Source organism: Gavia stellata, chromosome 6 (genome assembly GCF_030936135.1).
Source record: "Gavia stellata isolate bGavSte3 chromosome 6, bGavSte3.hap2, whole genome shotgun sequence".
Lineage (NCBI taxonomy): Eukaryota > Metazoa > Chordata > Aves > Gaviiformes > Gaviidae > Gavia > Gavia stellata.
The window spans coordinates 54,490,852-54,512,408 of record NC_082599.1 but is presented as its reverse complement, the minus strand read 5'-3'; the positions used below and the strand labels follow the sequence as shown (position 1 = coordinate 54,512,408).

The window sequence follows — 21,557 nt, the reverse complement described above, 5'->3', positions numbered from 1 at the left end:
AACTCTGAGTTCTCCTTAAGAAAATAAAGTGTGTCCGTATGAGCCAACATCAAAATAAGCTATTTAAATCTAGGCAACTGCCAGACAATTTAGATGGCTTGTTTAAAGGATGCTTCGCAGGGCTGATTTGGAACGTGCAGCGTGACTGTTGTTGGAAGGAGGATGTGATTTGTAACCAGAAATCTGGTTATCTTTAAATAGCTGCCCGAGCTGCTAACTTTTTTCACTGGTTAGGTCATCGCGCAGCAGCCATTTCCTAGCAATATGTCAGTATGATACAAGAGCGTTTTTGAAAGCACTTTAAAAACATTTGATTTGGCTGCATCCCTTCTGTTGTGGGACGATACAGCTGGGTGGCGGACGCACAAAGAATGGGGAGCTGGGCCCGTGAGCCGTCGTCTCCCCAGCTGCGACGCTCGGGCATTTATCACCACACCACCTTCCCTGCTTTTAGTGGTTTCTTTTCGCCAGTAGTCCACCCGAGTGTGGGTTGTGCTTGTTTAATAATTTATCAATAACAAAATCTTATCACTGACGTTTCTTAAATAAATGATGTTCCTAGGTGTGCCTGCATTTCCAACCAGTTGCCCCAAACCTGCTGCCATAAAATTCACTGCTTTTCAAAAATACTGTATTATTTAACTTTTTCTTGCTCGGGGTTTGATGCTTCACATGCAGATACTTCGCTTTTCCATGATTCTTCACTATAACCGGTTAGAATAACCGAGAACAAACCAAAGTTCCTCCTCACCAGTGTGTGCGATATGTGAGAGGGAGGAAAAGGGGATAGCTGTCCGACTGGGACGGCGATTCCCCTTGGATGCTGGTGTCTTACTGGGTGCTTGTCAGGTCCTTCTTTTCTGTGTCATTTGCAACGTCTCCCTGACGGGGTATTGCAAATGCCTGTGACGGCACTGCTGCGCATCAAGCAGTAGACGTCGACACAAACTTCTCTCTTCATCTAAAATGGAGCACTTGCGGTGGGATTTTAGATCTACAAATATTCGAAGAGGTGCACGGAGTACACGCGCCCCGGTGCAAGCCCGGTAACGAAAAGCCCCGATGCAGAGCCCTGCCATTAGTGGCCGTGCGTTAACAGCCCACCGCAGGCTATCCAGCGCCGCTCCGAAGAGCTGCGGCTCATCTGCGGGGGGGGGGGGGCGTGCTACGACGCGCAGCCCCGCCCGGGCCCGCCGCCTCCCGTGCTGCGTGCGGGAGCGAAGGAGCGCCGGGGCGGGCGGCCCGGGGGCAGCGCCACGTCGCACTGCCGCCCCCCCGCCAGCCCGGGGGGGGGGACGGACACGGGGTGGCGGGGCCGGCGCTGCCCCGCTCCGCTCCGCTCCAAAGTGGGGCTGCACAGCTCCGCGGCGAGGGTGGGGGGAGCCGGCGCCGAGGCTGCTCCTCCCCCGTCGCGGGTGGGAGCGCTTCATCCACGTTTGCAAGTTCGCAGCGGCGGGAGGAGGAGCGGGCGGGCCGGGGCGGGCGGCCCCTCTCCTTCCCTCCCCCCCTCCCTCCCTCCCCTCGCCGCCTAGTGCGCCCTGCGGCTGCCCCGCTCGCGGCCCTCCATGGCGGGGCCGGCGGCCGTGCGGCGGCGGGGGGGCCCCGGCTGCGGCGCGCTGCTGCTGCTGCCGGCGCTGCTGGTGAGCTGGGCGGCGTGCCAGGCGCCGCCGGTGCCCGCCGCCGAGCCCCCCGGGGACGGCGCCGACCTCCGCGTCGAGCGGCGCTTCGTGCCCGAGAGCTGCCCGCGGGCCGTGCGGCCCGGAGACTTCGTGCGCTACCACTACCTCGGCGCCTTCCCCGACGGCACCCGCTTCGACTCCAGGTCTGGCTTGCGGCCCCCTCGGGTTTATAGCTGCGGCCCCCTCGGGGTTTGGTTCGTGTGAGGGTGCTCTTCGGGGAGAGGAGGGGAGCGAGCGGTGCCGTCCACCACGGGGGCAGTTTTGAGGATGCTCCGAGATGGTGGCGTTGGGTGGAGGCTATGGTTGAGGTTCAGTTCAGGTCCCGCTGCTCTTCTTGGCCACAACCTGCCGTGGCCCACAAGCCCTTTTGGGGTGACCAGGCGCAAGCGGGCGAGTGGCAAGTTGGGCAATGCCATATGAGCAAGAACACAGGATGTATGGGCCACCGTGAGAAGATGGCTTTGAAACACGAAAGGGCAAAGTGCTGGGGTGTGACGGCTGGGGCCAGGACCTCTGCAGTAGCTCGGTCCAGTTCGCAGCAGTTTACACGCCCTGATGGATCCCCGCCACGTTCTTCCAGCTGCTTCTCCAAGGCACTGACCCGGAGCTTTCTGCTCCAAAGGCGAGAAGACCGTAAGGATACTCGGTCAGCCTGGTAAACGGGAGCATGTGTGATATTGCAGCCAGTCACAGTATTTAGTGATTTCCTGCCCGTTTCTTTCTGTACGTTTCGTATGTCTTCTCCAGGCTCAAACCTGCTTCAGAAATGCAAACATTTCTGAGTCATTATCTTTACCAGAAATACAAGAATTATCAGGCTGTGCTTACGTAGAAATTTTTGGACAAGTTACCCTTGAATAAATGTGACCTATGTACAGTGAAGCGTCTGGTCACTTTCCTGCTGTTATTTTGGGATCAGGAAGCCTAAATAGTGGGATCAGGAGATTGTGAAGGATGCTGATGCTGCTGACAGCTTATTTGTTTTTTCTTGCTTCATTCATTGCCGCTGATCAAAGTATTACTCGGGAAGAAAAAGCAAAATGTACTTTCAGTAATCCTGGTAATCTGCCTTGTGCTTCAAGGAAAATCTGCAGCCTTAGGGAAATAACTGTCTTTCAAAGTAAGCTCAGCTCTTCCTCCAGAGCTGACTGTACTTCAGTACGCGGGTAGTGCCACTTCACCAGCACTTCTCCGGATAATGCGCGGGATGCGATAGCTGGCGGTTCAGCTGGCGTTGGTGCGGTTTCAGTGAAAAAGCACAGCAAGGACGGCGAATTCGTTGGCAGCTAACCGTCTCAGAAAATAAGTCTTAGCTGCGGATGTGAGGACGCACAAAGAGAGGCAGCATCCTCGCTGCTCATTTTACAAATATGTGACAATTGGAAAACCAGCCATGTGTTCAGAAATGTGTTTCTGATTTCTACAGATACATACGAGGGCTTACATGTATGCTGAGTTCTGCCAGCAATTTCTGCACTGAGGCAGGGCACCTGGAGGGGCTTCCCAGGTGTTGGCTCTGGTTTAATTCCAAGTTTCTTGTCATTTGCCTCTGAATTATTTGGGGCAGGAACAGGCTGTGCAGGACTATACAGTATTTGTCTCTTTGGGTCCTCTAAATATCAGTAAATAAATAATAACGATGATAGGCTAATCTAACTTGAGCATTTGTATGGCCATCTTAATTTCAAAAGCGTGCAAAAAGGTTTGTTCAGCTTGTCATTTTTTTCCTACATGGCAGCTCCTGTTGACATACAGTTTTGTTATTTGCTAACTATGGTCTTTTTTTAAGATTGATGACAGTGGTCTATCAAGTTAAGACTATGGAAAATTAGGAGGTTTTTATGTTCTGTAGGTTAACGGAAGTAGTATTTTGGAGTATTCGTCATAAAATCTTCAGTGTTCCCTGCATACAAGTTAAAGATACTCAGTCAATTTATACTAAAATAAGCCTCTTAGAAAGTCCATTTTTTTACCTGTCAGAGTTGCTACCTGTTTTTTTTAAGTTTATGAAAGTGCTTACCAGCGTCAGTGTAGTCAAACACCACTATGAAATCAGTCTAGAAAACACTCCAGGTATTGAACTAAGGGCAGTTCTACTTTGTTTCTTCTTCAGCTGCTGAAAATGTTCTTTAGGTTTAGAATTATTTTCCTGTATTTCCAAGTAGAAGGTAGTAATACAGCTCTTCTTGTTAAGAGGCTGTTGATGGTCTTGGTAATCGTGGTTGTGTCACATAAATTAACTAGTGTGCCTGTTTATTCCTTTTTTTTTTCCCTCATCAATATTTGCATTTTTATTTCCATGGCCATAAAATGATTTGCATTTTTAATTCTGAATTTAATTGCCTAGTCATCTGCTGTGAATTTGGTAAATTCCTCTAACAGAAACTACTTTTGCTTGGTTTTAAGGAATCTGCAAAGTCAATCCTGCAAAGCTGCATGATCTGTTCACTGCTTTGTTCAGGTCTCTGCTTAGCATCAATGTTCTCTTAATTGTAGGTTTATTTTTTGGCACAAAAAAGCTCTTATAAGTATTGCCAAGCTTTGTCAATCACTACAAAATACCACTTTCTGGGGTTTCTTAGAACCTATTATGTTATTAGTCTTAACATCTTAATTATGGTTTTGTGTGTATAATGGAATTTGTCAGGAGTGAATTTGAATATTTTCCATCCTTGCCTGAGAGTAGGAATATTTGTCTCACCGAAAGTGAATGGTCTGTATAGAGCGTTGTCTATTTTAAGGGAAATATTTGCCAGAAAAAAAAAATGGTGGAGCAAACAGAGAGATCACTCAGTAAAATATTTGGGGGATTCAAAGCTCTGGGACTGTTAGGAGGCTCAGTATATTGTGGAAGTGATGTGTACGGTCTTCGAAGGAAAATTTGACATCATTTCCCTAGCGATATCTAGCTACTGGCTGCTTTCCAGAATATTTTAGCAGGCCAAGACGCACAAGCTGGTTTTTTAATTGTTTTTTCCATTGCTGCCTTTTATCTGTGGGGAAAAAAAAATCCTTTCAATTATAAAAGGAATTTGAGAAAATAGAAGCAGTAAAAGCTTAAAAATGGGCACGAAGCTTTTAAAATGCTTCCTGCCATATGTTTATATGTTGCTTAAAAAAAATTAAATAACAGCAGTAATTCAGGCACAGCAAAGTGGGGTCATTGTGCGAATTTAAGGTGGTCAAACTAGCCACATAAGCTAACGTTAGTGTTCTGCTGTGATAACACTGCTGCTCTCTGTTATTGTTTACTGCTGTTGTTTGTTGTTATTGCTCTTCGCTATTGTTTAAGCATAATTTCTTTTACTTTTCAAATGTTCATGTGTTATCGCAGTGGAAGATCATTTAGCTAGCTATCTTGATTCCTGGTCTGGCAAACTTGCTGTTTAAAGTACAGCTCTACTTTTTGCTATTTAAATCTTAAGGACATGAGAGCTGAGAACGTGGAGAAGAAAATAAGTAACCAAAGGGAGAAAACAAATAACCAACTGGCAAATCTCACAGCTATTACTCGAAAAGGCATGTTTTTCCCTTTCCTCCTCTCCCACAGAGAATCCCCAACCGTGATGTCTCACATCGTAAAGCTTACCGATCTCACGTAATATTTTTGTGGTGTTACTCACCAAAATCAATATGCTGAGATTCTACTGTGGGAGCAGTTGTCCTTTCATATCTTGTAATAGTGTTTAATTTTTCTTTCTCGTCCATAATTTTCCAGCGCTGCTTATAGTATTAGTGTGTTAATTAGCCGTTCGTAGTTACGGGCTTCGGGTGCCTGCAGTATACATCGCACACTGCTAGAATATGTTTCAGATAGACAGTGAGCAGTGAACAGAGGGAGAGATGGGTTGAAGTCTCAGAAACATTTGGATTTGCCCTTTCTCTTAGCAGCTGTCATGCTAATGGGGCAACGGGTTAAACTCTCAAAAAAAATAGCGGAATGGTGGGTAAATGAACCGCTAATGTTTTTGCCTGTTTTTCCCCCTTTAGCTATGACAGGGGATCCACGTTCAACGTGTTTGTGGGAAAAGGTCAACTTATTGCTGGGATGGACAAAGCTCTGGTTGGCATGTGCGTGAACGAGCGGCGGTTCGTGAAAATTCCCCCGAAGCTCGCCTATGGAAGCGAAGGCGTCTGTAAGTACAGCGCCGGGCCAGTGAATAGCTGGTTGTGCGAGTGATTCAGCAGAGCAGATAGAAAATGGAGTCACAGAAGAAAAGGGTAGAAATTGCAAGTAGTGAATTTCACAGAGGTTCTCCCCAGCTCAGGGGTGTTCCTTAAGCCTATAGCTGAGCTAATCGCTCCAGGCTTCCTCTGCATGAGGAAGGAAGAGCTGTTGGCTGTAAAGGACCTTCAGCAAACGAACCTGGCTACTAAAGTTAACTGTTTTTTTTATACCTACCTCACTGTTAAATAGTTGCTGTGTTTTAGCATTGCAGTGCTGCATAAGGTCTTGTCAGTGCCAAAAGCAGCTTTGCTTTGCAGACTCGGAGGCAACATATGCTAAATCAAGAGCAGTTTGCCTGATGGACGTATCTGATAACAGTTCATGTTGCCAGATTCTCCCCCTCTTTATGTAGCTGCAACAGTGACAAGGGGACTGGGAGATATAAGCACAAAAAGGAGTAAGTTGTACATCATGGATTTTATTTAGGGAATGCGTAGATTGGTTCCCTTTTCACTGTTGTCCTGTAGAAAAAGGGAAATAAAACTGGTTGTGGTGTTTTTCTTTTGCAGCTGGTGTGATACCCCCCAATGCTGTGCTCCACTTCGATGTGCTTTTGATTGATCTCTGGAACTCAGAGGACGAAGTGCAGGTTCAGACTTACTTCAAACCTGAGAAGTGTCCTCGGACAGTCCAGGTGTCTGACTTCGTACGATACCATTACAATGGAACGTTCTTAGATGGGACCCTGTTTGATTCAAGGTATGCAGCTGGGTTGTGTGTCTTTGTGTCTTTTAATAGGTATCTGATGTCACTTTAAATCATCACTTCCTCCCCCTTCACTGGTTTAACGATTAATGCTAATTGCCCAGAAATGAAAGCTAGCATCATATAAGTGTCAGTAATTTATTCAGGGGTTATGGGACTCAAAACTGACTCAAACCAATAAAACAGTACATTATTTCTGCGTGAAGTTTACCAGCTCAGATCCTTTCTTTTTTAAAATGTCATTCCCTGTATCTATATTACTATTTATTGCAGTCAGCTAATAGTAATAACTACTGCAGCATAGCTGTTCAAGTTAGATACAAGCTTTATAAACTAAGCAGAGTTCATGATGAAATTGAGCTACTAACACTTTCATACTGAGATTTTAAGTTTACAGCATGTGTACTTCATTAAAGTTCTGTGGGAAATGATGCTTTAATAACAGTTGCCATTATGTTTGTGAGCCACTTTTCAAAACCTCTGTTAGGCTCCTGAAATAGCTAAGCACTCTGGAAAACACAACCCAGCCAGCCCTTGGTAAATCAAGGAGCAATGTTTTTGGAGCAGCAAGTCGTAAGTTATATTGTGCATAGCATGTGGCTTTTGAAGATTAATATTGTTCTTTCCTGTGGCTGTCTGACATTTGGTTGTGGGGTTTTTTCTTTTTTTTTTTCTCTTCCATTTTTAGCCATAATCGGATGCGAACATATGATACCTATGTGGGAATTGGATGGCTGATTCCTGGTATGGACCAGGGTCTCTTGGGAATGTGTGTAGGAGAGAAGCGCATTATCACAATACCACCTTTCCTGGCATATGGAGAAGAAGGAGATGGTAAAAGTTACTATTTTTTTTTTTTTTTAATCCAAGTCATCCATATATTAAAACAAACTTGTGCTTTGTGTATTTTAAATTTATGGGGAGCATTATTACCCATTTCAGACAGATGGAACAAAGTGATGGAAAGAGAGGTTCAAAATGTATTATGTACGGGATTGGACTGATTAGAAAGTAAAAGATTTTCTTAAAAAATTTAACCAGTAGGTTGCTTAACAGACATGTTGATACAATTATAATCTTTATATACTGAAATCTTATTTCATTCAGAGAATATATTCTGTAATTAGTATCTAGTGGCTCCAAAAACTGGAAGTCAGATGACTGTATAATTCTTTCAATGACTGCCACAGAGAGCAGAAAACTTTTGAAAAATGTATTTTTAGTTCCAGTTTTCTTCTTTTTTTGCAATCAATGCCCTAGTAATAACTACAAGATGGATTAATTGTCCTAGGAGACTGTATGCAGACTGCAGGTCATACATAGAGGTCCCCATGTTAAATGAGGGCGCAGTTAGGTATCGTTTGGGACTTGTCCGTAAATTCTCTCTCTGCTCTAATGTTTAAGGATGTGTCTGTGGTGTACAAGGTTTCATACCCCTTCCATGACTTCATTGCCATTAACTGTGATAGCCATCTCCATGGATAACAAAACTTTGGGGAGTTAGTTATGTTTTAAAATTTTGCCAAGATCTTGAGCCCAATGGTCTGTTCTGTCCTCCTAGTATTGCCTGTATGTAGCTCAATAAAACAGAAGAAAAAGAAATGTTAAATTTAAAGCAGAACTCTAAGCTGGATTTTAAGCAGCACAACTTTAAGCGGTGGGTCAAAGCAACCCATGCTATAATTTGTGTATTGGTGGAAAGGTACTTTCTCACTGAGATACTCAATTTACCCTTCTTCGACTTCCATCATGTGGTCTCCTGTTTTGATAGTAACAGGATGGGAAGAGTGTATGTACCAAATTTGTATTCTAATGGTTATTTTATGCACTTCCATGAAGTGTGTTGAAAATACTGGTAGACTAAACCATGCAGCACAGATAGTCAACGTACACCAGCTCTAAGATGGGTGTTGCTGAAGAGGCTGTTGTTTTCAGTGAGGCAGTGCTATCACAATAGGAACAGAATGTAATAATTGAGTTGGAGAATTGAGTGACAAACCCACACATGAAACAAAAAATGACTGACTAGAAGCGGATTACGTTAATTTATTTTGGGAGGGGAGGTGCCTGATACTCAGCAGTAGGTTACTTTTCTTCAACAAACATGTTTAAGCTCCTTCTAGAACATCTGCTCTTTCTTACCAATTTTCTGCTATACACTTTTGTAGGTAAGGAGATCCCTGGCCAAGCTTCTCTCGTCTTTGATGTGGTTTTGCTAGATCTCCATAACCCCAAAGATGGTATTACTATTGAGAACCAGCACGTGCCTGAATCTTGCGAGCGGAGAAGCCAGACAGGAGACTTTCTCCGATACCATTACAACGGCACACTTTTGGATGGCACGTTGTTTGATTCCAGGTAACCAAACCGTTCAGCCTTACAGATCCCATTTCCCATTTGGCTCGTCTGTCTTGTCCATAATACACCCAAAAGCAATTCTTTGTTTTTCCTTCCTTTTTCAAATTTGTGAGTGGAGTTGGAGTCTTCTCTTCTTAAAAAGCTCGTAGAAGCCTTTTCAGTACGGAAGGGAAGACAAAGACCTATTTTGTACTATGACAGTATCACAGACGCCATCTAGGGGTGGTGACCCACCTGCTGAAGCTATGTATGCTGTAGGCACGCGTGCCTGAAGACTCTTTGCCCCATAGAGTTTATCTGCCAAATAGGTAATACTCCTGGAGAGAGGGAAAATAAATATGATTCCCATTTTATGTCCTGAGAATCGTGAGTCAGTGAGCTAGTGGCTAGTTTGAGGTTAATCTCGGGACAGCCTTTCCCTTTGTACTCAAAAGCTGTTTGCATTTTGAAGGGTAATGTCTTTTAAGACTGAATTCGGCAACGCGGTTTCTGTGATAACAGAAGAGGGATTGCTGTCACTTCAGATTCAAAGCTCTCTGGGCACATGAGCCTCATGTACAGAATTATATGATGAATCATACCCTTGTAGCTTCCTGTCACTTTTGCTTGCTCTTTAATGAGCAGTACTTTACTTTCCCACTCCGCCTTTCAGAACAGCTGGCACAAGTAGCTAAAAAGAGTTGAAAATGAGCCACTGTAAGATGTTTTACAAAATGAACTCATGGAAAATTGTTTCATACTTCTACAGCTGCTGCAAGCTGAAGATCAGGATCGGTTTGCAAACATAAGCTGCGTAGTATGCCATGTGTGCTACTTCCCGTGAGGAGGAGTCAGGAAATTGTATCTCATGTAGTTGAATTGAGGTGCAGTAAGGTTCAGAATCAATCTTGACCTCCCCATTCAGCTGTCCAGCTTGGTGGGAGGATAGAAAGCAGGAGACCAGCATCAGCAGCCATCACTGTAGACCTTAATTTACAGCTTATGAAAACTTGTAAGTGAAGAACTTCAAGCTTATCCACAGTGTACCTGCCCAGAATCTCTCGGTTTTGAGATGTAAATGAGTATTGTCTGTAGTAATTAAACAATTTTTGAAAATGGTTGTAGTATTTGTATTAGGGTTGTTGTCAATAAATAGTAATAACCGCTTTGTAGACAGCAGCCTCTAAATCATTCTAATGCACTGACAGTTGTTAGCGGGTTTATTCATTACAGTGTTGTATCTTGGCTTCCTGCAGAATTTACAGGAAAGGCCAATATCTAACAAGTACCTATGAAGAAATAGAGCAGCTAACAATAGTTATTGAAAGCTTCAGGGCTGGCCAGGAAAGAATTTCTCACTAGTACAGGGAGCATGCCAAAAGCACTGTGAATGGCTGGGGTCGAGAGCTCTAATAATCTTCTCCTTAATTTTTTTCCTTTGCAGTATTCAACTGCAGAACTGCCCCTGGGCAGCTCAGTCAGGGTTGTCTGGACTTAGAGCAGTTGAATAAACCTCTGAATTGCATTAGGGTCTGTATTGGTCTTGCTCTTTCCCAGAGTTACCTCGTAAAGATGAATTAAAACCTTTCTGCCTTCCCTTCCTTGGGTTGTTCCTTCACGTAGCATGCCTTGAAGAAGACACACGCATCCTTGTAATAAACATCATTTGTTGTAGGCTTGTTTTATTCTCTCATTAGGTGTTGAAGCAGATCCTTCAACCTACGTATAAGTGACTGGCATAGTTTGGAAGGGAGTGGGATAGTACTGATACTGTTTTGTTGTCGTGACTCATTTTAATGCTGTGCATCCCGGGAGAACCTATTTATCCCACCTCCTGCTTGTAGTAGTTGAACTACATAGCTGTGGTTGCAAAATGAGATAGTCTGAAGGGTGTCTCATGAAAATGAATGTAAACTATATCTAGTTGATAAGCATTTATTAAAGTAGAATCGGAGCAGAGGAAAATTTAAAGGAGAAAACTGATTTTTTTCAGTTACTTACCAAAACATGTTTTCTGTTTAGTCTAAAATACATAAATAGGTGAGATTTTCTTTCAAGATATAGTAGAAACGTATTTGCAAATAATCTGTTCCCTAGCCAGGGTCCCAGTACTGGTTAATAAATGACGCATGCATCACTGACTGATGTGACTTGGTGGCCTAGTGTCATTGAACATGGTGATTGCATTGTGCCTCTCCAGTGCTAGTTAATGACTGTGTATTTGACCTTAACTGGTTTAAGAATTATGTTGCAGACTTATTGCAAGATTCTGTGTTTCCTCGAGTACACCTGACACTGCTAAAATTCAAATATTTTCCATAGCTATTCACGAAATCGTACATATGACACCTATGTCGGGAAAGGTTATGTGATTGCTGGAATGGATGAAGGTTTGCTAGGTGTATGCACTGGTGAAAAAAGAAGAATAATAATCCCCCCTCATCTTGGATATGGAGAAGAAGGAAGAGGTGAGCTTGACTTTTCGTTCAAGTCTTCCATATTTAATGATGTTTCCTTTATTGTTTAGTGCATCTGTGTGTAGTTCCATTTTTTTGGCATTTGAAAGGCTTATGAATTAGTTCATTATTTTGTGGGCGTGCAACTGACAGAATTACATCCATCATTTGCAAAAGTATTTTAATTAGCTAAATAGGTAGGGCAATAAGAATGCAGAACAATCTCACATGTAATTGGTGACCTGAAATTACTTGGATAATTAGTATTTCAGGCAGACTGGTACTTGGTGACCTCATCTCATTTGGATAATCAGTGTTTCAGACAGACTGCTACTGGGATGCCAGGAGCTCTGCAGTGTGAGATCTTCCTGTGTGTCTTAACAAGCTCTGTATGCATTAGGAATTCATCGCGTTAAGTTTTCTTCCCCGTTCCTTCCACAGCCGCAGGTTTTCTGGACTCCTAAGCCGCCTCTGTAAATGGTGGATGAATGTAACAGCAAAGTGTCTGTGTATGTATGACATACAATTAACATTCCTTTGGGAAAACTCATTAGTACCTAAAAAGATTGCTGTGAGAGGTTGAATATGATAACCCTTCTAGCTGATCGCAGTTTTACGGATGGTGTTTCAAAACGTACCTCTTGGGATGTTGTTTGGAAAAAGTGACTTAGAAGAAAAGCCTCTCTTCTGAGAATGCAAATTCTATGCTGTTGATTGGGGAATTAGACTCCTTTACCAACAAAACCCACTCCTGGGTCTGGATGTGTCTGTCAGTCCTGGTAATGCAATTGCATGTTACCCTGGGAAGGCAGAGAAGAAGTTGCTTGCTATCAGGACATTTTAAGGCAATGTAAATTTTTAGACGTAATGGCATTCCTTGAAGCATGGGAAGTCCTATGAGAATTTTGATGATCAGTAATGATTTGGTACACGAAGCACAAATCAGTCATTTAGGATGGTCACAAGAAATATATGGCTATTGCTTCATCTCTGCATAATTTTCAAATTCAGAATAATGGAAATTTTTTCCTTCACTGTTGAACTGAGTGCGTGTTTAGTGCTTTTCACCTGGTTCTCTTTCCTGCCTTGGATGCAGCTTGCATCTCTTGCATACAGAGGAGATGTAATCCTTTAATTCTGAAAAAGAAGAGCAAAATGACTCGGTAGCAGGCACAGTGGGAATACATATTCCTACAGGGTGCAGTACCATAAGCCTGTTTGGGTACCGTTTCTTTCTCTACTTGTCTGATTTGCTTCCTATTTAGGAAAGATTCCAGGATCTGCAGTGCTGGTCTTTGACATCCACGTGGTTGACTTCCACAACCCCTCAGATTCGGTTAGCATTACTGTTAACTACAAACCTTCCAACTGCACTGTACTGAGTAAGAAGGGAGATTACTTGAAGTATCACTACAATGCCTCGCTCCTGGATGGTACTTTGCTAGACTCAACGTAAGTATATCAGCTGGTAAAGAAAATACCTCTAGCACCTGTGAAAGCAGAATGGTCTGCAAAGTGGGCTCGCGGGGAATAAAGAATTTTGAGTATTTATGTAGAATGTATTTTGCTTTTTATGTCTGCCTGCCTAAGATACATAGGAGGAGGAAAAGAAAAAGACAATCTATCATAGCATAATGAAAAAAACTGGGAACAAAGAGGATGTGGGAGTGTGTTGGAGTAGAACATAAACATTACAGGTGGAGTGATGAAACAGGTTGTCTGCATGGCAGTCTGTTTAAACGGGCTAATTGAGGTGTCTAGGCTGGTCATAGTAGAACGACACAGGGCTCAGTGTGTATGAACTGTCCGAGCGTATTAAGTTTCTTAGGTAGGACTTGCACTCTGCACTGACTCAGTGCTCCTGAGAGAGATCTGGTAGAGGTACTTGGTATAGTCTTGTTAAAGCTAGCTTGGTTTTTAGTAAATGGTGTTTTATAGTAGAAATGTTTTAGAGTAAATGGCCACCGTCATGTCTGTACCTAGTGCTCGTTTTCCTGTATTGTAGTGTTGCGGTAAGTGTCAGCGTGGTGAAACTATCAGAGGGATTGATCATGACTGTGATTATAATGTTTCTCTTCCTCCTTCCTGTTGACAGTAGGTTTATGAGGGAAGCAGAGATTGCTCCAGTCTGTCTCATATAGAACTAAAGTGAGCCCAGCGCACTCTTTGCTGCACCTACAAGAATACTTCTGCTAGCTCTTTTTCTGCCTTCATCTTTTGGATAGCACAAGTCATCTAAATAATGTTTTATTTTTGGAAGGGAAGTTGGGAAAAGCTGTTTTTAAATAGGTTATAATTAACATAGGAAGCAGCTCATAGTTTTCACAGTGTACACAACAGCTTGCAGAGCTGAAAAGCTGGCTTACGTTGAAGCACATGGTGTGATGCTGTAGGCAAGTATGTATGCTAGTAACGTGTTTGGCTTCGAAACACCTTTTATATGGCAGGAATGCTCAATTCCCATTTTGTAGCAGGAACCAAGGGATGTTGAGACTGTCTTATTCAAAGCAGTTTATAGAGAATGAAAGATGATGAATCTTGTGCTCCTAATTTTAAGGCTGACCTCCTAGCCACTGAATTTTTTTCTTTCCAAATAATACTCTGTTGTACAAGTGTGTCCTGCAGTGGTACAGCTAAGCCAAATAACCAAAGAAAGGAGATGGACAGAAGAAAGGGTCCTGCTGTTGTGACACGTACCAAGTAAAAAGTCTGAACGCAGCACGCTTTGCTTTTATAATCACAATACATGTTTAACTTCTAGGGTTTTAACTTGTGATAATTTCTGATTTTAGAAATGAGCCACCAGCAGCAAGGTATAATTCAAACTATAATATAATTAAATAGCGGTAGTAGTGGTATGCCTCCAAGCTGTCTTGGTTAAGTGACTACTACATTATAGTGGCTGATGGCTGATCCATGTGAATGCACCCAGATCCGTATAGGTTGGTAGTTCTGGAATTTTTACATCTGCTAAAAAGTCCAATTTCATTAGTTAAAAATATGTGAAAGGCAAAAGCCCTTATTTGGAGATAAAATGCTTTGGGGGTTAATTGGCAGGACTAAGGACTTTAACTGGATTTCATTCAAGAAGCCTATATTTTTAGTACCAGAGGACTTGTCAACAGTAGGGACACTTCTGTTTGGTGTTGGCTGTAACTTGCTACCTTGAGAACAACTTTAGGTAACTGCTTGGTAGAACTGAGCACTGGGCTTGAAGTTAATTTTTGGCAATGACAGGACACTAACTAGAAACTGCTGTTTCTGTGGTAATTTTGAACAACAAATTCTCTATTGTATGTTGAGGGGTTTTTTGTTTTTTCTCTGCACCCCCCTTCCCCTCCAGACACAGCCTTGGCAAGACCTACAACATAGTTCTGGGATCTGGACAGGTGGTGGTGGGGATGGACATGGGCCTTCAAGACATGTGTGTCGGGGAACGACGAACAGTCGTTATTCCACCTCATCTTGGTTACGGAGAAGATGGAGTTGGTAAGTGAGTGAAAGCTGTTGTGCGTCCACTTAGCATCTCTTGAGTAACTGAAACACAAGTATGCATGTTTTGTTACTTGCTTTGCATGAGGACATAAGGGGAGTGTCTCTTCGCTGCTTAAAAGGGGGTTCTTAGAGGTTTTAAATTTCATTATTTTAGACAACCCCCCCATTCCCCAATGAAATGAACATACTGTCTGTGTTGCATTTTAAGCCATACTGTTACTGTGGCCAGTATAAAGACCAGCCCGGTACAAAAGGGAACACATGCCCTCAGTAATGTTGCTTTGTCAAAGCAGAAAGCTCCAGGCACTCCTGTGTTGCAGAGGGATGTAAATGCTGTTCTCCATGATAGGGAATTGGGTATGCATGCTTGGACATGTGACATGTTATTCAGGAAGCAAAACTGAAGGGGACTGTTCAGCACTAATATGTTAGCAAATTCAAAGAAAACTCTGAATTCAGAAACTACATAAACTGAATGTAAGATGTGAAACAGTGTGTCAGTGCTGTTGAAACCCCAACACCAATACATCTAAGGCAGTTTGCCCTGTTTTAGAGCATCGAGGTTTATAAATTTTTAATGACAGGGACAACAATAATAAAAAGAACAGTATAGAAGTGACAGGAACTCTCGTCTCCCAGTATGTGTGGTTGTTGCTGGTCTTCTGAGTTAAAAGACTTGAGGGAAAGGAATCTATTGGGAGATCACCAAGATCAACAAACGCTGATGGTATGGAAACAGTTGCATAAGTTGCTATGTTCTTTGAATACCTCCAGAACAGTTTGTATTTTATAAGGACTGTCTGTCAGGCATCATGTGCCAAGCTTAATGGAGAATCAATTTGTGATAAGAGATAAAGAAGCATTTTCACTTGTACCTGTCTTCCATGAAAAATTCTGAGTATTATATAAGAAACATTTTATACTATTACATAAAATTGTATAGTTATGTATAATAAAAGGGAAAATTTCCTCATAACATAAAAAGTCTGCTATGTTAAAAAACATTATAAACATACCTGTAATAGGCATTTGCTATGATTCAAATTGCATTTGATATACATGGTCATTCCATGATTGCATGATTGTTAGTGTTTTGGTATATACCCGGATATCTGAAGAGATCGCTTGTTTGCTACTGGACTGAAGCTAGAGGTGACCTCAGTTTTATTTTTCAAGGATAAATTAAGCTCCTTCCATGGTTTCATTGCAGTAACATCCCAAGCTGTTGCTACACTGTTGAGTGTGTTAGTAGCCCCTTGATACACAGTGTATTGGTGAGATAAAGGAAAATTGATTCATTCCCACAGTTTTACCTTTATAAGTAAAAAAAATGGATGTGGTTTTATCATGAAAGCTTCCTCCATGTTTTGTTCACCTCTGCTGAAGGGAACAGGAAGGTTTGGTGGACTTGGGATCACAGGGCTTGGGGATCACTGTAGAGATGCACCTGTAGGAGCAGGAAGAGAAATTTAATTATGGATTAAAAGGAAATATACTCTTCAATATAAGTGAGGATAAATACCCCTCTTTGCCATTTGTTGTGACAGAAGGAGAAGTGCCTGGTAGTGCTGTATTAGTTTTCGACATCGAACTGCTGGAACTGGTGTCTGGCTTGCCTGAAGGGTACATGTTTGTATGGAATGGTGAAGTCTCTCCCAATCTTTTTGAAGAAATAGACCAGAATCATGATGGAGAGGTTCTTTTGGAGGAGGTAAGCTGAGGCAATGAAAACACTTGCAGTGGTTTTCTCCCACCACTGTCATCAAGATGTTTTCTTCTATCACCATCAACTCAGGTGTTGAAGAATGGGGTCTCTTCTCCTCCTCTTCTCACATGGTGTTTGTTGTCAGGTTAACAGGACAGCAGCATGTCAGGTAAAACATGACTGTTTAGCTTTAAAGAGAGAACCAAAAAGAAAAAAGAAATGCAAGAATGGCCATACTACTTAAGACCAATTACTGTTGTGGTCTCCTGCTGTGGTCAACAACACATAACTCAGGGCACGGGTATAAGAGACAGAGTTAGTATTTGACGATCCTTCACTGTGTCAGCCTTCCCGATGTCTGCTAATCGGCGCTTTATGGTGAATTCTTGAGCCAAAGCTGAGCCTGCAGCAGTGCATCCCAGAACTGTTGCATCACTTCTGGAGCCTGGCAGTGCCTGTGGCTGCTCCTTCTGTGGGTGAATTGTGTGCTGTCTGAACAAGTCCTTCCTCCTGCTTGCTTTTAAAATCTTCAGTGTGAGAACGTCATTGGGTGCCCTAATTGAAAGCCGCTTGCCTTTGCCACACCATCTCTGATAAAATAAGCCTCTGTGAGGTTTTCCTCTGCATTTTCTCTTAACTGGAGGGGTTCTGTTTTTTTATTCTCTTCTTCTTTGTTGCCTTTATCATTCTGTTTTCTGTCCTTGCTTGTTAGAGTAGTGCTGCCTGCAGCTCTCAGGGTGCAGGCTGTGGACCTATGGAACAGCATGAGGTGCCTTCCAGCATTTTAACAAGCCAACGGGGTAAAATCAAAATCTTGTTTTCCCTCTTCCTAGCACTCTCTTCCACCTCTTTGTTTTCCTTCTTTCTCTATCTTCTCTCTCGTGTTTGCCTCCACTCCTGTCCTTGCCTCTGCAAGAAGAGAGCTTTTATCAGTCTAGAGAATGAGTGAGGTGGGATGGGACTGTTGATATCCAAATCCTTCTGGTCACCTAGCGAGGAGGAGAAGGAGAAGCCAAGGAGATATGAGAGGATGCTTGGCCTAAAAAGTGTGAATGAATGTCAGAAATAGCTCTCACTGCTGAAGCATATTTAACAAGTAGCGCCAGAGATAACAATAATTGGAAAAATTGTGTTGGATTGTGGACTTTCTGTTTTTGGAAAGCCAGCAGTATGACTTCTGCCAGATGTTGTCTAATCACCTTGAATAACTTCATCATTTGTATAAGGAACAGGATTTTTGGGGAAAACTAACCCTGTAGCCTTGCAACCTTTTCATCCCTCCTCGTCCTTCCCCCACCAAAGTCACTGCAGTCGAGTGGAAGGCATCATGCCTGAAGCTACTTAACAAATCTCATGGTATCCTGATACTTAAAGTCTCATTTCTGTGTTTCATTCTTCTCTCTTGCGTGTTGTTTCCTGTAAAATGCAGGTGGATGTCTGTTTTACAGTGTGAGCTTCTTGTATCAGCACGCGGAATTAAACCTGTTCCCTCCATAGAGATCTATTCCTATGTCACTCTCTGTTCAAGTCATCTTTCCCCTAGTTTGTGAAAAAGAACTTCTCTTGTTATGGGTCCAGGACCCACTGGAATAAGTGAGGAAATGCCCACTGAGCTCCAGAAAGAGTGATTTAACCTCACGTGTCTGTCCTAATTGGTTCAATTTAGCTTGTAAGCTTTATAGGATAGTAACAATGTACTTCTACGTATACTTATTATTAAGTAGTAAAATGCTAAATAGTCAACAACAAATAAATTCTACTTTTGTAAATACTTTTCGGTTTTAAATGGCTGTTTCATTGTGAGCTGTTTTCGCCTTCTTTCCCTCCACCTAGTTTTCAGAGTACATTCGAGCTCAAGTCGATTCTGGCAAAGGAAAACTGGCTCCTGGTTTTGATTTTGAAAAGATTGTTAAAAATATGTTCACCAATCAAGACCGGGATGGAAATGGTAAAGTTACCGCTGAAGAATTCAAGTTGAAAGACCAGGAGGCCAAAGAGGAACACGATGAACTGTAAAGCTAAGAAAAAAGAAGAGTCCTGAGCTGACCTACTGTTTGAACGCGCGTACTGGAAGAGGTTTCGGCAAGCATGTTTCTGAAAGGTTAGCACTCGGCGAGATAGCCTGCGTCTGCCTGTGTGCTGGTAGGCTGTTAAAACAGGAAGAGATTTTCAGTTGGCATTGTTAGGTATTTTTGAAGAAAGTGTGAAGTGCCTCAAGATAGGATGTGTAAACGGATAAAGGGTGCACTGGCATACGTGGTGTCGTGAACCACACGGTCTGTTTTTATGCTAAAGATTAGAAGTCATCCTTGAACAATACTCAGTTACTTGGATGGATGGGTGGATGGTAGGGAGAAAACTTACTGAGTGCTTTTAAAAGAGTTTTAAAAAACCTTCTGTATCCAAAATATTTCTGCAGGACAACAAACCAGAAAATATTCCCCGTGAAAATAACCTGTAACAATTGTCAGACATTGAGCCCAGTTCCCTTCAGAGGCAGGAGCACTCTTTCCAGTAACTGAACAAACTCACACCAGTATTTGCCAGCCGGAGCTCTGATTTGCAAATTGCAGAACATGCAAATGATAGCTATGCCATTGTAAAATTTCCATAAGCTGTGAATTAAATTAAACAGGCCTAGAACTGTAACCGCGTGTGTGTTGGGTTTTTAGCTTACGAAAGAAAAGTTTGCTACCATCTGTATTGTATTTAATTAATAACCTTGACTCTTCTTGCCGGCCTGTTGAAACAGTGTTCTGATCGGTGATGCCCAAACCTTTCCAGTTGCAACTTTATTTATAGTTTTGTTAGACTTTAAATATTAGTATTATGGGGTCCAAATACTGTCATAAATACTGGATATGATTGATTTTGTGTTGGGCTTCTGCCTCCTATTTTGGGAATTGTTAGACTAGGGAGTAAGTACTTAGAGCTTATGCAGCAGAGCAGTCTGGCATGGCGAACAAACAAAAAGACAGTGATAGAATCAAGAAATAGACCTGTCTATTTATGCCTGCAAATGTTCTGGCCTATCCCGCAAGACAAAATCAGCCCTGGGAGCGCTGATTAGATGATGTGAACTCTTGAGACGGTCACCCATTAGATCTGTAAATGTAGCAAGCTGTTTCACGGAAAACACACGAGACAGACATAATTTTCCCGAAGGCCGTATGATTCCCCCCCTCAGTACGCTGCCTGTAAAGAGCACAAATACGTATCATGCAACACTGTCACAGACAAGGGGAAAGGGAGTTGTGTTTCCATTATATGCTTTGTGTCTAGTTTCTTGCTTTTGATGATCTGTACGTGTGGGTTGTAAGCTCCCTGAGATGCTCTTTTTAAAAACTGGTATTTCAATGGGATGAAAACATTTTGTATTGGTTTTTAATACAGTTGTTATAGAAAATGCAGTGAAAATTTTTCTTGAGTTTGATACCATTCAGTGTTGGATAACTGATCTTTTTGTTAAATAAAATGTTGATCAACTATTCCTGTTAAAGTTTCTTTTTTTTCCTGGCATTTTGATGGGCGGGGAATCTGAGTAGAAGCAAATACCCTTCCTGCAGCACTCTTCTTGTGCAGGTAGCAGGCTTATCCTGAGTATGTTCAATATTGCTATTGATCTTTAGGAAAAATATTTTAAATGAAGATTATTTGATTCAAAGTGATCGAGAATAATAAACCACAATAAAAGGTTTTGGTTTAGTACTTCACACAGATGAAGTAATTCTTTGGCTTTAGGAGGAGTTCCCTTAATTGCCCATCCGATATTGCCATCAGCTGCGACAGTTGGGAGGGTGGTGGTTCTCTCAGCTGGGAACTCCAAGTCTCTCATAGAATGAAATTGTTCTACTTACTTAAGAAACATTTCATGCCCCAGGCTAGTGAAAGCAAACTAGCTGGGCTTTGTATCCAAGGTTTGATGTTTTCACTTCATCTGTAGCTTCAAACCCACATCTGTTGCATGTAAAACACTGGAAATGTGGTCTGGATGTAAATACCGTGGGTATCAGTGGATGGCACTTGCAATCCAAATGTTTATGACCTGAATGGGTCCTTAGAAGCGTTACCATCTTGTGAAAGCAGCTTTCTCAGAAGACTTGCACAAAATTTTCCCTTTTATTTAAAATAAGAAGTAAACTGCTTGCTTGTCGCTGTGGTTGAAATGCATTGCTTCTGCACGCTTACAGAGCTGAGATCAGGCGTGGGAAGCAAGTTGTGAGATTGAGTGCTGCCAGAAGCAGTCCTCAGTGTGGAAACAACTCCTTACTCCATTTTTCGTACGTACCCCCAAAAACCAAGTGGGTTTTCTGGATATCCAGGATTGTTTTATGTGAGAAAAATCTTGGTGACAAGCTCTTTCCGCATGGAGGATCATTCCAGATGGTTCCCAGGAGGTGGTCTGAAGAGTGCCCAGTAAACCAGGACAGCAGAGCCATGCTGCAGGGCAGACGCAGGACAAAGAGCGGCACTCTGTGCAGAAGTGCAGTCAGTTGGTAATCCCGAAGATCACCGTGCTGGATTTTTTTGACAGAGCACGTCAGTGATGGGATGGCAGGTATGACTTTACCAGTGCCTCTGGCTAGGGTAAGCATATCTGAAATTCTCATTCCAATTCTCCCTAGGCCGTAGCAAACATGGCTTTATCATCTATCTAAATGATTTTTTCTGTCAAGATGAAGATTTTGTTGACCCCTCACCTCATCCCCCCCAAGTTTGGAGGCTGCCGTTTCAGAAATGAGAACGCGGCGTTGGGGGAAAGCAGAGAATAAATGGAAACACCCAAAATAACTGTATTTATACCAGGCATTTACTCGCCCAGACAAAGGCAACAGCAGCCAGGACTACCTGGCTGTGTTAGACTAAACTGCAGAAAATCCAGAATCTTTGCTTACCGATGTGGACCCTCTCAGTTCTTTTCCTCTCTGCTGGCAGCTATGGGCTCCTCCCTC

The 21,557-nt window shown here is 42.6% G+C and overlaps 1 protein-coding gene across 1 annotated transcript; it reads left to right on the top strand.

Moving 5' to 3' along the window:
• The first annotated feature begins 1,565 nt into the window (after positions 1-1,565).
• Positions 1,566-20,085, top strand: FKBP9 (FKBP prolyl isomerase 9). Its single transcript, XM_059818544.1, has 10 exons — positions 1,566-1,822; positions 5,670-5,815; positions 6,417-6,606; positions 7,301-7,446; positions 8,781-8,970; positions 11,272-11,417; positions 12,671-12,857; positions 14,749-14,894; positions 16,448-16,611; positions 18,439-20,085. The coding sequence occupies exons 1-10, from the start codon at positions 1,566-1,568 to the stop codon at positions 18,619-18,621; spliced, it is 1,755 nt and encodes a 584-aa protein (XP_059674527.1). The 3' UTR covers positions 18,622-20,085.
• The last annotated feature ends 1,472 nt before the right edge of the window (positions 20,086-21,557 follow it).